The sequence below is a fragment of the Sorex fumeus genome, unplaced genomic scaffold (assembly GCF_029834395.1).
Source record: "Sorex fumeus unplaced genomic scaffold, SorFum_2.1 ptg000081l, whole genome shotgun sequence".
NCBI lineage: Eukaryota > Metazoa > Chordata > Mammalia > Eulipotyphla > Soricidae > Sorex > Sorex fumeus.
The window spans coordinates 16149329-16166201 of record NW_026606138.1 but is presented as its reverse complement, the minus strand read 5'-3'; the positions used below and the strand labels follow the sequence as shown (position 1 = coordinate 16166201).

General features: G+C 48.8%; 1 protein-coding gene across 1 annotated transcript in view; it reads left to right on the top strand.

Moving 5' to 3' along the window:
• The first annotated feature begins 12385 nt into the window (after positions 1-12385).
• The window catches only part of MYZAP (myocardial zonula adherens protein), a 106877-nt gene continuing 102389 nt past the window's right edge, over positions 12386-16873 (top strand). The window contains exon 1 of the mRNA XM_056130769.1: positions 12386-12491. Coding sequence (XP_055986744.1) covers positions 12417-12491 — 75 coding nt within the window. The 5' untranslated portion in view covers positions 12386-12416. The remainder of the gene's footprint in view (positions 12492-16873) is intronic.

The window sequence follows — 16873 nt, the reverse complement described above, 5'->3', positions numbered from 1 at the left end:
TAAGCCCATGTCGCCCACCTGGCAGGTGTGAGAGCTTCCTCTGCACTGCCTCCGTCCAGCCACAGGTCTCTGTGGGAGAAGCCTGTCTGCTCCTGTCTCTCTGGCAGCTGCACCATTGTAAGTCTCACCTTAGACCTGCCTGCTTGGGGTTCATCTAGATTTCCCTCATTTAATTTGACTATGGAAACTTGGTGTGTTCCATGAAGCACCTTTGAATCTGCTTCCATTCTTGATCTATTTGTGGCATCCACAGTATAACTCTTGCTGTCCAACTTTTCAGACACCAATAGAGTAGGGTTCAAGACATCAAACATCCTCCCCCTCCCTCACTCCCCAGCGGAGGAGCTCCCCTCCTCTCTCACAGGGCAACAAACCATTCAATACTGTGGCCTTGCTGTATTGGTTCAAAACTAAATAAATAAAATCAAGAGTAAGAAACTACTTTCCAGGTTTTTCGGCTCCCCACCGTGAGGGTCCTGGTCTGCTTTGAGACCATGCGCTTGACAGCCCCTCTATTTTTATCCCTACCCCCACAACAAAGGCTAGAGGAGGCCTGGGGGAGGGGCAGGCTGGGTCAGGGGACAGGAAACCCAGCTGGGCTAAACTGCGGCATGTTTCATTCCTTGGAGTGAACGTTCCTTGGACTTATGCTAGAAGCCAGGAGTGAAGACAAGCTCCACACCCCCATGACATTCTCCTGAAAGTATGTCACCCCACTGCTAATAAAAGTCCAAAAGAGAGGACCAACACCCACATAAAAAAAAAATCCATCGGTTTATGTCGGGATTCCCAGGAGGGGAATCTGGGACAAACCCAAACATCATTTTTGATTCAAGCTGCTCATAAACCAGCTGATCCCGTGCCTGCTCCCACCATTAATTATTCCCCCCCCCCCCCCCCCCGCCACACACACTTGTATGAGGTTTCTTTGTTCTTTTCCCTTATTGAGGTCTTGTTTTTCAACACTATTTGGTTTAGGAATTCAACTGAATACCTCTTCTGAAAATCCCCACTCACTTCTCTAGGTACCAAGAACCTCCCAGCATCCCCCCCAGACTCCTCTTTTAGGGTCTGCATCCTCCTCCCCCTCTGGAAACTCAGTTCTGTGATCAGAGTCCAAATTTTTGTTTTCTTTGCCTTTGTTCTCTTGCTTTGTTTCTTTATCCCACAAGTGAGTATAATCATCCTTATTTTTCTTTCTCCTCATGACTTATTTTGGGAGCTTTAGCAAATCACAAAATTTTGTCTTTTCTTAGCACCAAATAAGACCCCACAGGAATACCTGTTGCATCTTTATCCTCTCATCTGTTTGGGGCATTTGCCTTGCCTCCAGACCCTGACTACTGTGAACAGCGCCCGCCGCAGTGAATGTGAGTGCATACAGCATTCAGATGAATGTCTGTATTTGGAATCAATCCCCAGGAGTGAACTGGCTAAATTACAGGCTTGATATATCTTACTACTTTGAGAAAACTTCATACTGTTTTCAATAGACCAACTGGGACACGTGAGCCTCCTGGGAGCCCTTGGCAGCATGGAGGTACTTGCCACTCTCCCACTTTCAACCCATTGCACCTCACTCATATCCTGGGGTTACTTAGATGCCTCCACCCCTCCCTGCTCTCTCGGAAAAACTCAACCTCCTCACCAGCCTGCAGCCGGGGGAGACCTCGACCTTCCTTCGGTGCCATTGTGTGCAGACCCTATCCCCTTTGTGCAGAGGGAGGAGATGGAGTATGGTTTTTGGACCCAGGGATTTGGGCATGAGCAACTGGAGGGATGAATGAAGCCCCTTTAGCTGTATTGAGGAAACTATGGGAAGGATGGTGTCCATGAGTGTCTGTGTGTGTGTGTGTGTGTGTGTGTGTGTGTGTGTGTGTGTGTATTGTGCCAGGAATAGCAGCGCTGCCCACAGTCACTCAAGTGGGACTACCCCATGCCCACCCTTCCCACAGGCTGCATGTGGGTTCAAAAGGGCCAGGGGAGAGCTCAAAGGACTGAGCATGTGCTCTGCAAGCAGGGGTTCCATGTGATTCTCAACCCCATGTGGTCCTCTACATACCCCTGAGCACAGAGAGAATTTGTAATTTGCTCTTCTCTTCCAGTATTTATATGTATCCCCAAACCAAAAAGAAAAACTCTTTAAACCAATGTCTCTTTTCTCCATACAGTTGCTTGTGTGGAGGCGGCGCTTCTCTAAGAAACGATAGTTCTTTTAACCAGAACCTAGAACCATACAGCGCCCTCACAGCCGCAGGCTTGAGCCTTGCCTGAAAGCGCTGTGGGCCCCTCCGGAAGATCCCAGGCAGGTTGGGCCTCCCTGGCAGGGTAACTGGCACAGCACACTAAGCCTGAAAACTGTCCTATGTGCCAGTGCTAGAGCAAACTGCAGGCTCCCGTCAGCCTGAGGAGACCTGTCCTGAGAGCCTGTTGGCATGAGTTCACTGGAGGTTTAAAGGTAGAAAAAAATTGTGAGGGGCTATTGTTGGTTTTAGGATTTAAAAATGTGAATGCTCTTTTGTTTTGAAGTTTTGTGAACTGCTTTCATTACATGCTAAGAGCAGATACATTCCCTCTTTTTTTTTTCAAATATAGAAAAAGAATGGCCTTTGTTCTTTCCTGAATGCATTATATCAACACTGATATGAAAATCACAATATATTTGCTTTATCAACTTTTAGGATGTCCATCTTCTTAAGAACTTGTTTTCTTGTCTTAAATATTAACTTCCATACCTATATTTCTGCATTCTTTCTCTATAAGGAACTTCAAAACTGAATATGGCTCTAAATCCCATAAAACCTGTTTTTTTCTCCTCTTTCCTACTAATGGTCAAGGTGACCTATTAGATGCACATTATTCCTAGTGTTAAAAAATTATCTTTGTTAAGAGAAAGTATATGTTTTCTTGCATCAGGGTTTAACTTACAGTTAATAATAGTCTGCTAAAAAAAAAAAAAGAGTCTAAAACTCAGAAACACTTACCTTGAAGAAATTGTTCCAAATCTGAAGGAATGTTCTACCTTTTCTTGGGGGCCATACCTAGCAGTTCTTAGGACTTGTTCCTGGTTCTGTGCTCTGAGATCTCCACTGAGCTCAGGGGATCATCTGGGAATTGAACTTATGTTGGCTGGATGCGAGGCAAGTGTCTTAACCACTGTACTATCTCTCCAGTCTGTGTTCTACCTTTTTCACACTCAGCAAGACACCTTCAGATGACCAGAAAATTCATATTTTTCTTTTGGAGTAACCTCAAGGCGTAATACCCAGTCAAGCCTCAGAACACCCCTAAATGGTGATCCAGAATCCCTCCCATATGGTAAGAAGACTGTCTTAGAGCAAAAACAATGTGCCCAGGCCCCTTGAATTGAGCCGTAGCTGAATGTGACTGTAAGCCCCCATGCCCAAGTTCTCTATGAACAGTGCCCGCAGATGGTCTTCTGCAATATGAGCCCCCAGAAGCACAGTCCTAGGGCCACAGAATTCTGAACTTGGAAAGAAATAAATGTATCTTCTACTGTATGCCCTCTTCACAGCCTGATGCTGACTCCACTCTAACCTTCCTTTATTATTATTATTGGGTTTGGCATCACACCAAGTGGTACTCAGTGGTTACTCCAGGCCTTGTGCTCAGGATCACTTGGGTGAGAGGACCAAGTAGTGTCAGGTACTGCATACAAGGTCAGACTTGACTCTGTTGAGTCATCTTCCTTGCCTGAATCATTCGTGATGAACTGTTTTCGCGAGTGAACCAGATCCTGGTACTAGTTCAAACGTTGGAGAATAAAGAAAAGTTTGGGACATATCTCAGAGTCTAGATTTCTTGATGTCATCCCTGATCTAATAACTCAGAATGTCTGTGGGGCAGGTTTTGAAAGCAAATTTCTGGCCACTTTGTATCTTGGCTTGGGTAGCACTGATGGGACCACTTTCTAGTGAGGCAGTCCTCCTTGTCCATCTTGCCTGTGACCCTGTACACCACCTCCTCCTTCCCTAAATTCTTCCCTTCAGAAGCCACAGGCCTCCTCCCTGATACCGCTTCTTTGCACTGAGCTCCAGCTCCCCATAGCTTTTCCCCTAATGGGCCTGCTGGGTACCTTGGATCACGTAGAGCAATTCTAACCACTCAGGCACAGTAGCAGTTAAGAACAGAAGTTACGGAATATGCCCACTAGGCTTCTCTTCTTCCCTTTCCTCATATCCAGTTATTCTCCCACCTGTGCCATATTTTTCTGAAAATCCTGTGGGTGGTGCAGAACCAAAGCTCCCATTTCAGACATCTCGCTCTAAGGGTTCTTGTCTTTGTGGCTTCAGACCCCAATTCCTCTGAACACAACTTGAAATGAGAGGATATGCTTTGAGTGAGGGAAGGGTGAGGTTCTGTGGAAATATGGGTCAAACTGAGCCCCATGGTATCTTTAGAAAAGACACAGCTGGGCTCCTCCCTCTGCTGATGCCATTGTTGGTGTTGGACCTAAGGTTTGGACCATAAATGTATTTCTGCAGGTTCCGTCTTATGGGGTTTGTCTCCTTGCTCCAGCCTCTTTATTTTTTGGATACCATCTTTTTTTTGTCAGCTTCTGTACTGACTGTAATATATTGGGTATGTACTAGATGTCTGTGTAAATCCACAACTCTTAGTAGCTAACATATATTGATGGAATAGATCCAGTTAGTACTTACCCAAATATCCTTGACCCTCTTATACTGGCTCTACTCATCTCTTTCCCAGTGTTTTTATGCTTCGATGCTAACTGTATACCAGTGACCTTCAGAGAATTTTCCGTGGCCATAAAGGTGCAGTGCCAGCACCCTTGGGAGTTTTGGGCTTCCCCTATCCTGCACCACCCAACAGGGAGTGACTCAGTGCTTTGTCTGGAGGCAGGTCGCACTTTAAGGAGCAAGATACCCTTTGGTTGTCATGGGATCAGCCTGGATCTGGACTTTGTCTAAGATGGTACCCTGCTCTATTCTTCTTCTTCCTGCTCACCTCTCTCTTCCTGGTTTCACTTGGGCAGATCTCCTCAATAATCTTCCTCATATTAGGCCTTAGCAGTATTGAACAATAACAAATTTTTGGCCTTGGATTACAAAACTGATGAATAAATAGAGGGGAAGGGGCCAGAGGGATGGACAGTGGGGAGGGCATTTTGCCTGCATGCGGCCAACCCGGTTTGACACCCCAGCACTCCATACAAATCCCTGAGCATTCCTGAGTGCAGAGCCAGGAGGAACCCCTGAGCTTTGCCAGGTGTGTCCCCAAAAGGCAAATAAATAAATAGAGGAGGGTCCAGTGGAGATTAGAAGTGAGCTGAGACAGGGGAGGAGGGTCGTGGACACTTGGGTTGGTAATGGGCTGCAGTAACTTTGTACATCCATGCCATAACAGTATTGTCTAACAGTACCGTAGCCATGAGACCTAAATAGAACAAGAAATAAGGACTATAGTGTTTTAAAAAAAGAAAATAAAAGAGGAGACCTTTGCTGAGAGTCTGCTTCTAAGAAGAGACAACTTCAGATGACAGAGCATAATTGGGCACGTCAGGGTTAGGTGAATATCCTTAGGTAAACATTTCATGACTTTTTACTTTTAAACAGAACAAAGTGGAAAAATTTTTCCTCTATAGAGTATCTCACCTGCATGGCAAAGCCTGGCAAGCTACCCATGATGTATTATGCCAAACACAGTAACAAGTGTCACGATGGAGACATTACTGGTCCCGCTCGAGCAAATTGATGAACAATGGGAGGACAGTGATAGATTCACAACTTTATTTGGGACTTATATTAAAACATAGCTACTACTCATATTTTCATCAGTCCAAGTGGGAACTCCTGACCAATAACTGTTTGAGCAGTTTGGGGAGGTAAATGTCCTATTTCCCCAGAAAGCACTGGATTGTGGAAGGAGGTACTCTGAGTTTACTTGGGAAGCCCCTGATTCCTTTCACATTTCTCACCTGACTTACTCCTTTCCTTCATGATTATTTCTTTCACAATGGGTGGAGACTTTTTTTTCTCTTTAAGACAGTTACCATGGTGTAGCACTGTAGCACTGTCCTCCTATTGTTCATAGATTTGCTTGAGCAGGCACCAGTAACGTCTCCATTGTGAGACTTGTTACTGTTTTTGGTATGTCGAGTATGTCAGGGGGAGCTTGCCAGGCTCTGCCATGTGGCAGGATACTCTCAGTAGCTTGCCAGGCTCTCTGAGAGGGACTGAGGAATCGAACCCGGGTCGGCCGCGTGCAAGGCAAACGCCCTACCCGCTGTGCTATTGCTCCAGCCCACCATGGGTGTAACCCCAGAAAAACAAAACAAAAAACATAAGATTTCCTCCTTTGTACATACCACAAAACCCTTTGGCGACTGGGAGAAGTCAAAGGGTCCAGACTCTAATTCTCTTGGTGTTAGATGTATGGCAATACCTGGTGATGCTCTGGGGCTGTGTCTGAGGGAGGCCAGGCAGCGATGGGCACTAAACTCCTGCACAGATGATCTCCTGACCCTTGTATTTTTTTTCTGTAACAAAGTGTTAAGAGGTAGAGTAGCAAGCATCATTCAATTCTGACTATGTGACACTCTTCAAATATGGGTAACAGTCAAGTGCCACTGGCTTTCGATTGACTTGCATTTCATAAAAATACTCCAACCTTTGGTCACTATGTTCTGTGACTTTTCTTTTTCTTTTTTGGTTTTGGGGTTATACTTGGTGATTGTCAGGGGTTACTCCTGCCTCTGTGTTCAGGAATCATTCCTGGTGGTACTGGGGGACCAGGTGGGATGCCAGGATCAAACTCGGGTTGGTCACATACAAGGTAAGCACCATAGCCACTTGTGTCACCTCAACTCCCCTGCGTCTCTCCTGTCTTTTGACACTTCCCCCTCCTTTCCTTTTCCCCATCAGGGAAGGCCCAAGGCAGTGTCTCTTTCTCTCAGACTAGAGCTCAAAGCATTCGCCCCACAGTCTCTACTCTCTGCTGCCTGATTCGTGACAGCCTGCTCTCACCCCTTCAGAGATCCCCACTCACCTGCACAGATGTGTCATTTCTTTGCAACCTAATCCCTTCTTATTTTGTGTCTGGCCATTTCCTCCTGTCCCGAAATTCAAGCTAAACTGGCTAACAAACATTTCCCTGAATCCTCGACCTCAGTTTCCTCCAGCTCACGGTCTAGAGTGCCCTTCCCCCTTCCCCCTCATTCTTGAGGCCAGCTCCCCACTGCCTTCCTGGGGAAGCCAGTCCTGCTCTCTGCTGACACAGCAGCCGGGAGCTCTTCTCTGAATGCTTCAAGGTTGGCTCCAAACCCAGTACTGGGGGCCATGGGTCAAGGGCACAGAGGCATTTTGCCTGAGATTGAGTGTAAGCTCTACCTCTTACCGCAGGCACCACAGAAAGACAGCTGGGGCACGATTTCCCTATTGAGTTGCTGTGACGGCTGAATGAGCAGATACAGTTTACGCCTTTTGAACACAGTCAATGCTGCATGAGTTTATGACTAAGAACTGTAAACTCCTAGAAAGCAGGGGCTGTCTTACTCATCTCTATGTGCCCAGGCCTGGCACACAGGGGTAACTTGCTCAAATTCGGTCATTGAATTGGCTTGCTAGCACACAGCCAGTTGCTCACTTGTTCAAGAGTGAACTGGAGAGAGTGAGGTTGTATCCAAAAAGCTTTCTTACCCGAATGGACCGCTTCGGTTATTGCTAAATAACCCCGCTCCTAGACAAGTTTATAAAGCCCATGTATCTGGGTGACTTGGCTAGTGTATTGGGCTCCTTTCAGATGCTGTGTTTATCTCTGGGTTCTCTGCCTCTCAGGCCACTCATGAACAGGGGTGTTCCTTGTTCTACTTTGCAGCAGGGGGTTTGTAAATCAATATCCTGAATCTTGGTCTGGAAATGTGTCCTGTTACTGCTGTGAAATTCTGGCCTCTGGTACTCAGGAGAAACTATGTCAGGACTTTGGGTACGTGGTGATGGCTGAATGGAAAGTGGGAGAAGGCAAGTATCAGAGACGTGGGGAGAAGGGACACAGATGCCAGAAGCTGAGAGGGGCACACTCGCCCATGTCCCCGTCTGGTCACGGGCGGTTTCTGCCAAGAGCTCAGGGGAAGCATTGCCAGTATAGGGCTTGTCTGAGTGAACATAGCCAGTACAGAGTTCGGAGAGGGAGAGCCAGAGAGCAGCATGACAATCCTGGGTTTAGAACCTGGGAGGACATGAGAGAAAAGTCTAGAAGCTGGGGTGGGAGGAGAGTGTGGAGTTTTGTGTTATTTTCAAGAACATGGAGGAGAGTGTGTTTTGTGATATTTTCAAGAACATGAAGAGCATTTATACTACAACTAGAGTTTTCCTGTGCCCTAACAGGCACCTTTGGAACAACTCTCAGGAACAGATCTCAGGGAGGGCCCTGAACCATCTGGGAGAAGAGGGGCTATCTGATTATTCATGCCAGCACCCACTGTCTGTCCCTTAACTCGGAAAAGTCAACCATTCTTTTTTTTTTTCAGTTCTGTAAACCAAGGAAGATTTTTCACCTTTGATTCCTATTTTAAAAAGAATCAATCTTTTAAGACATTTTCTCCTTCCAGAACTTTCTAACAGAAATCTGTGACTGTGACTTAATTTATTTTGTTTCGTTTGGGGCCCACACCTGTTCACAGGACTTACTCCTTACTCTGTGCTCAGGAATCACTCCTGACAATGCTCAGACTTGGGCAAGTTCCCTACCCACTATACTATTTCTCTGACCTTATTCATTTTTTACGTTTTCCTTCCTACTCTATAGCCACCTTTCCACTGACGCCTCAGTCCTGCTCGTGCCTCCAATTTCCTTCCTTTTCCTCCTCTCCCGCTTTCCCGTGGCACCCCACAACTTTTCCCTTTTTTCACAACTGGTTTATGTGTTGGCCTGCAGTAAGGGGTGTTTGCATGAGCCAGAGCCGGGCAAGTGCCCTATCAGAGCACCCACAGCCTTTAGTGACAGTTAGTGGTGGGGACTTCCCTGGCAGGAGTTCCCTTGCGGCTCTGATTGTTTCAACTGGAAAAAATCTTTGAAGCCCTATTTTGTCTATCCTGGATTGACAAATATTTTAGCGTATGTCTTGTGGCATTATGAGTAATTAAAATAGCTCTGAGGGCCTGGGGAGACAGTTTAAGTGATGGGACACATGCCTGGCATATGGGAGGTCCCTGCTTTGATCCCCAATAGCACATACCTCCATAAACAGTACCAGATGCCCCTGAGCACCTCTGGGTCGAAGTAGCGCCTGCTGGCCGAGCACTGGACAGTCAGGCCCTCACCTCCACTGGGAAGCATCACTGAGAGTGGGCCCTGCCACTCCAAACACTGCTGGGGCTGGCAGCTATTAAAAAAGGAATGAAAAATTAAAGTACTCCATAGTATTATTTCTTTTTAAAAATCATTTAATTAAATTGATAATTTTTAATTGAATCATTGTGAATTACAAAGTTACAGAGATATTTATGATTGAGTTTCAGGCATATATTGTTTCAACATCAATCTCTTCACCAGTGTCCATTACTCTCCACCAATATCCTCAGTTTCCCTCCCATGTTTCCCCCTGCCTCCACCAACCTGCCTCTGTGGCAGGCACTTTCTCCCTCCTGCATTGACCTACTGTTCCCTTCTCAAACTTATCCCCCTACTCCTCCCCAGTGCCAACTTTCCTACTAAAGACCAGTTTTCCTATTCTTCATGTCTATTGCCATTTCAATTCAACTGCCATTCTATTGCAGTTGATATTCCTCTTTGAGCTTTCTTTATATCCTGCATTTGAAAGAGATCATTCTGAGTGTGTTCCTTTCCCTCGGGCTGACGTCACTCAACACGCATAGTATTATTTCTAAATTCGGTCCATTTACTGTACAATTGCAAGATGCCAACTACTCTCTAATATTTATTAATTTGACCTTTGTTGGGCTCTTCACAACACATCAATTACTGTAGGAGGACAAGGGGTGGGCAGAGAAGTAAACAAGTTCCTCTCCTCACCCTCTCCTCACCAAGGGCACAGAGTGTTGTCCCTGCAATGAGCCATAAAATTGCAGGCTGACTGACTACCAAGTGAACAATGTGAATAAGACTGTGGTAAAGGAGAAGAGTGGAGTCTGTGGACTCCTCTCGAATGGTGACTCTGTTTTGGGCGATCACTTGGGCACTGGCACTCACATAAACAAACAGTGAAGATGCCGGGTTGTTTTGAATCTGTCTGAAGTGTGGTCCATTTCCTTCCTCTTCATTGCAGCATAATAAAACAATAGTAATCATTAACTTCCTCTTCGGTGGAAACCTTGCAGCTATCTCTAACTCTTGCTGCTATTTGGCAGTCAAATTTTGACCACTTTTGTTTTTTTGAATTAGCCCCAACTTTTGGCCTCACACCCCACCAACATAGGATTTTGTGGAAGTAGGATGGAAAGTGACTGCTTGTGAATGACTTCAAGTTGGGAGAGTGAGTGGATGGCGGGATATAGTTGACAGAGGTTGGGAAGATGGTACAAAGGGTTGAGTTTGGCATGTGGGAGCCCTGGGTTCCATCCATGACACTGCATGGTTCTCTGAGCACTGTTGATAGGGACCCTTAAACACTGGACCAGACTGGGAACAACCCAACCCCCCCAAGATATCAAAGCCAAAAATGAACCCAAGAAATGCAGAGTTAGAAGACTAGTTAGATAAGTTTAGTATGCCTGGAATGTAGGGATGATGGCAGTGTCCACCTTGCTGGACATGTGGTGAGAACATGCACACATAGGTGCAGGCACAGCTGCAGCGAGGACAAGGGCAGGGAGCAGATGTGGGATTGAGGTGACTGAGATGCCCCTTCTGCAAAGGCAGCACCCTCAGGGGACCTGCTCAGAAGCACTTCTCAAGCTTCCTCTGTGATGGTGCCACACTGGCATCCAGAAGAGGATGAGCCCTCACGTATGACCTTGAGCTCATGACAAGAGAAGGGGACAGACCCAGGCTCCAGTGATGGCTTGGGTGAAGGAGGAGGCTCTGGAGGCTGAGTGGGGAGGCCTTCTGCTGCAGGCTTGGAGGGAACAGAGAAGCCAGAATTTCTCTGCTAACATCCACTTATCCCTAGGATACTTCATCCTAGTTGGTAACTGAGCACAGCAGATTCCACAGCACCTGGCTCAGTGCCCCTTGGCTGTGTTCCTGCCACCTGCTTCTTATCCCACAGGATTTTCAATGCCTTTAGGCACTTCGAGTCTCTTGACTTCCTCCCATATTTGCACAAGTGGGTTTCTGGGGTTCGAGATCTCATCTTCCGCTGGTGGGAAGTGTGTGGGTAAGTGATACACTAGGTCAGTCAGCAGAGGGTCAAGTTTAACTTCGCCACCTAGCAGCCCATCAGGTCCCTGTGCTCACTCTCCAGGAGAGTCAGCATTCTCATCTGCAAAATGGGGCTTTAGGAGGTTCCTAGCGCCTGACTCCAAGGTGGCCCTGTGCAGTGACTGGATGAAGTTGTGGCCTGCCTGGCGCCTGGCAGTCATTGGTGATGAACTCCATCAGGTTTGTTCCTACCTGTGCGTCAGGGTCCAGTCATCAGGGTAGTCATTTTCTACCCAGGCCAGCTCCGAGGCTGAGGCGGTAAGGGTTAGGGTGAGGGGAACGCTCCCTGATAGGAAAGTTGCGCCTCCTCCCTCTGAACCGCACCTGTCCATTTCCCAGTCCGCACTAGACTTCCCGAGAACAGCAGTGCGGGCTGCTTGGAAGGACACAGGGTTGGCACCCACCCTAGGAAGTGACAGCCGGTGAGGAGTGCCGCGCTTGCATGGGCCATGGCACAGGACAGGTGGCCCTTACTATCGCGGGGGCAGAGGAAACCGGGGTGTCCGGGCAGGGGGCAGAGCTCCTTCCCGCCTGGGGTGTGAGCCTGAAAGGGCTCAGCCCAGTGGGAAAGGGTCGCTCTCACCCTGGCAGCGTCCATCCTCGGTCCCTCGGACAGAGAAAATGCAGCCTGACGGGTCAGGCGGGAGAACTCCGGCCCGCCCCGCCCCGCCCCGCCCCCGGAGCCCTTCCAGCCCCGCCCCCTCCCGCTCCGACTCCGCCCCTGAATGATCCCGCCCCGCCCCGTCCCCGTTCTGACCCCGCCCCTCCGGCGCCCCGCCCCGCCCCGACGCTATCCGGGTCTCAGCCTCAGGCCCCGCCTCCCTTTGATCCCACCCCCTGGATCCCCGCCCCGCTCCGCCCCGACGCTGTCCGGGACTCGGACTCGGGCCCCGCCCCTCTGTGACCCCGCCCACGACGCCCCGCCCCGCCCCTCCGCTGTCCCGGGACTCGGACTCGGGCCCCGCCCCTCTGTGACCCCGCCCCCCGCCGGGCGGGCCCGGGCGCCTATTCCCCGGCCGGCGCGCGGGGCTGAGCCGCAGCTGGAGGCCCGCGGGATGCTGCGCTCCACGTCCACCGTCACCCTGCTCTCTGGCGGCGGCGCCAAGGCGCCAGGGACGCCCGGCCGGAGGGTGAGTAGCCGTGCGGTGCCGCTTCCCGTCTGCGGGACTCGGGGAGGCACGGACGCCAACTGGGGGGGTCAGCTTTCGGCCGGACCCCAGCCACGCCTCAGGCCGCTGCCCCTTCTGTCTGGACTGAAGAGTGCACGCCTTTACTCCGCAGCTCTTCCTTCCCCAGGCGACGGCGGAGACGCTGATTGCTGAGGGGCTCTACCCGGGGTGGGGGGGGGCTCCCCTCGGGCTAGGAGGGAGGCGGCGATCCCCGAAGCCCGGCGCGGTCAGCTCTCACCTGGGGGCCGGCGCGGGCAGCTCTCACCTGGGGACCCGGCGCGGGCACGCTCTCACCTGGGACCGGGCGCGCACCTCTCCGAGTTCGCGGTGCGCCTGTTCTGGGGCATGCCAGTCCTTTCTTCGTCCCCGCAGCGGGGCTGTGGTAGGCATTATCCCATCTCTGCAGTTCTCGAAGCAAGTTCTTTTAAGACCGAGCTTCGCAGGAGGTCTGCTTTCTGCAGTCACCTTTATTTGCTCTTATATTCCCCCGTTCCTCGTGGACACCTTTCTGTTATCTTTCTTTAGCCCTGACAAAAGATGTGGTGTTCTTCGTGTACGTGAGTCGACCACACTGCCAGTTAGGGTTGGCAGAACTTTGGTGTCTCCAATCATTAGATTCAGAAAACAAGATCCCCAGTAGATCTAAGAGGTTTTCCAACAACTTCCCCAGCCCTCCTCACATATGAGTTTTTGCCTTTCATCTATGAAATCTTTCTTTATCGGAATACAAGTGCAATCAGGAAAGAAGAAAATTTAGCCTTAAGTCACACTGGGTCCCTGCAGGAGGAGACTGCCTTGACTTCCCATGAAAGTCCCAGAGATGGGACTGGCTGGGCAGCTAGAGTTCTATGTGGGTGAATGCAAATGGGACTAGTATGCTAGATAAGCCAGTACGCTAGTTATAGTGTATCGTGTGCAGTATAGACAAGGTATATTGTCAATGTATATAGACAAGGTATATATATTAGTACTATAGCTAACATAGTATTTGTATTAGTACTTTAGCTAATATCTCTGAAGATTTTTCTCAAATTTTTCTGAGTTTTATAAAATGCTTTGCAGTGTAGCACAGCGGACAGTCTAGTGGAAGCTGTTGCCTTTTGAACAAGATGACAGGGAGGATGGGAAGACTTGCTGGATCGTATAGGGTTATTTATTCTGAGCAGAGTGATAAAAGAATAGACCTGAAGGTCTAGACCAAAGGAGACACTGAGGTCTTCTCTTATGATACCTACGTCTGCTTCCGATTCACAAATGTCACAGGTATTATCTCTGAGTATGAGGGGCAAGGCCTGGCAGAAAGCTGTTATCTGTTGGTCGATTTATCGATTTACTTGATTAGGTTTATAGTTCTCCATCTCAGTGATTCAGGGCTGAGCATTGAGCATCATGTCACTGATGGAGGCAGTTGCCACAGACCAACCTTCCTCATCCAAAGTAACAGTTATTATGGGGATAGGTAGAATGTTGACAAAGTTGGGTGGAAGCTGATTTCGAGAGATTTTTCCCAGAGTGCCTGAGGAAGGCCTCCCTCTGCAGGAGACATGTGAGTTGAGTCTTCCAGAATGAAGGGGAATTTGTAAGGCAGGTGACATACACATACAGAAAGGAGGAAATCATTCATCTAAGTGCAACCCTTGGCACCTGCTATTCAACAATGGCATGCTGGGTCTGCAAAACATCTTTATTTATTTACTTAAGAATAGCAGGAAGAATAGCCTTGGAAATGAAATTGTATATCAAGTAATCATGAGAAGAGTTCTTGAAGTGAAAAGTTTTTAAATAAAGTTGCGTTATTCTCGCTGAGGTTGGGCAAGCAATAACATCAAGCAATAGCATGCTCATTATTACAATAGCATTCCTGCTTCCTCCCAAGGACTTACCAAATGAGGGGCTACGGGGACCCGGCTGGCCAGATGTGGTGACAGTGACCAGTGACACTGAGCAGGAGCTCAGAGTCAGCCGGCAAGGGCATGCGGCTGTCTAGCCGTCCCCAGTGATCCTTGCCTGGTGCCTGCCGCTTACAGGAGCACTTCCTTCTTATCTGGAACCATCTCTCAAGGGGGAAGAAAAAAAGGTGGGAGGGTCATTTCTGCCAGCTGATAAACAAAGCTTCCAGAGATATTTGTGCATGCCAACCAACAGGAGTTGAGCAATTTAAAAAAAAAATCTGCCTTCCAACCAGTTGTGCTCTAAAAATAGTCTTATCTATGGCAATGGCAGGAAGAGAAATTGGCTGGGGGAGCTCCCCCACCAGAATGACTGTGCAGAATGGGGAGGGGGCCACATTTGGAGAAAGGTCGGCATCGCGCCCTCATTTTGACAGGAATTTTTGATTTCAGTGAATGGACCTTTGAGACGAAAGGTCACCGGTGTGGCCCGATTGTGTACTTTGGGGAAGGCATGTGTTGCTTGGTGCAGCCAAATATTTTTGGTGTGGCTGCTCAGCTCGGAGGCGGGGTCTCAGGGCTAGTATGGGTGTTGGTGCTGCGGCCCCTTTGTGACATTAGGGAAAAAAAAACAACAATAGCAGAACCTGCCAAGGCCACAGGGATAGGCCGGTCCCCTAGCCTGCTCTGGGTGAAATTTCTATTTGACAAAAACTTCCTGCGTTGAAAACGAGAAGGGCTCCCAGGCATCCCTCCCTCTCCAGTGTACCCCTGTCCTCCAGCCCTTCTCTGTCTGGTTGACTCAGCACTGTCTCTGCCTTGGCTACCCCTGAGTGGGTCTGGAAATTTCCCCTTCCTGTTCCCAGAGACAGGGGCCTATGGGCCCTGAGGGAGGGATGCAGGGCCTTGGGGACCACAATATCTGGATGCTGGCTGCAACAGCCACCTGGGAGGGGTGTGCCAATAGTCCCCTGTACCCCTCACCCAAACCTGGAGCCTACCAGGGCCCTTCAGGCTGAGTTGCTGATAGGCCACACCGTGGAGCTGGCTGTGGCTTCAGGGATGAGCCCCTGTAGCCAGCAGTGTCAGTTGTGGGCGCCGTGGAGACTTTGGAGACCTTGGAGCTTCGGTTCACCCTATTTGCATAGTCCCATGTGGGATGGACAGGAGTGAATTGTGGGGACTTTCAAGAAACTTACTTTCCCATTATGGAGATTTCTCCAAAAAAGTAAATAAAATATGACCCAGCGATTCCACATCTACTCCCCATACACAAAAACATTTATGCCAAAGGACATGTGCACACCTCTGTTCATTATAGCAGTTGATATAAGATTGCAGAGTCCAACTATGTATGAATGGATCAAGAAGTTGTCGGATATTTACACAATGGAGTAGTATACAGCTGTAAGAAAGGGCGACATCATACAGTGGCCACTGCATGGATGGAACTGGAGGGTATAGTGTTGAGTGAAGCCAGTCAGAAGGAGATGGACAGATAAAGAATGATCTCTCCTACACCAGGTATCAAGATTCATAGTAAGGGAGCAACAAATGGCCAAAGGCAACAGAACTGTGCTTAGCTGGGAGGAGGTAGATGGGAGGTGTCTTTTGGACATTGGTGGGGTCCAGAGGCACTTTGATTGTGAGTATGGTGTGGGAATGGTGTATGCATGAAGTTATTATTTGTATTTTAAATCATGTTGCCTCAATAAAGATGGGGATAAAAAGGAAAAAGAACTTGCTTTCCTTCCTCATATGGATATATTTATTGGCTGTGCCAGTAGGGAGTGGAGCAGGCCCCTGAGGGAAGCAGCCTGGCGGTCTCTGGCTGCCTGCCTATCTGTGTGGAGTGTATGGAGCACGTATGGAGTATTCACACCCAACAAGAAGACTGAGGTTGGGGTGGGGCTGAACCTGGCTAATTCACGAAACTCTTCGAAGTCTGCTAGTCTCAACAGAACCTGACAGAACTAGCTAGGAAGCATTCTGTGCTGAAATATTTTTGGCGGTTCTTTTTGGGATGGGCTCAGAGTTTCCTCCAGGTGTGTCTGATCCGGAGCCTGTCTGGGGCTTCTGAGAGCACACAGTGACTTCCTCTCCCTTCCTCTTTGCACGAGTGAGATTCACAAAGTGTCAATGAGACTGTTGACTCTGCTGGGCTCTTAAAGGCCAGAGTGATCTTTCTAAAAGGCAAAATCCTGTCACCCGATTCCTTTGCGTCAAGGGCTGCTCATTGCAACCAGGAAAAAGCACAAATGTCTTCGTTCAGTATCTTTCTGCCCGCCATTCCCCTCCGGCCCTGCAGCCAGACCCCAGCTGAGCTGACACATACTCTGTCCAGACGTTCCAAAAAAACTGCCATTTGCCAAACTTTTGATGCTGTGGCTTGCCTTGTTTGGTCCTTCACTTCCAATGAAAGGTCATCTCCTTCAGGAAGCCTCCCATGATTTC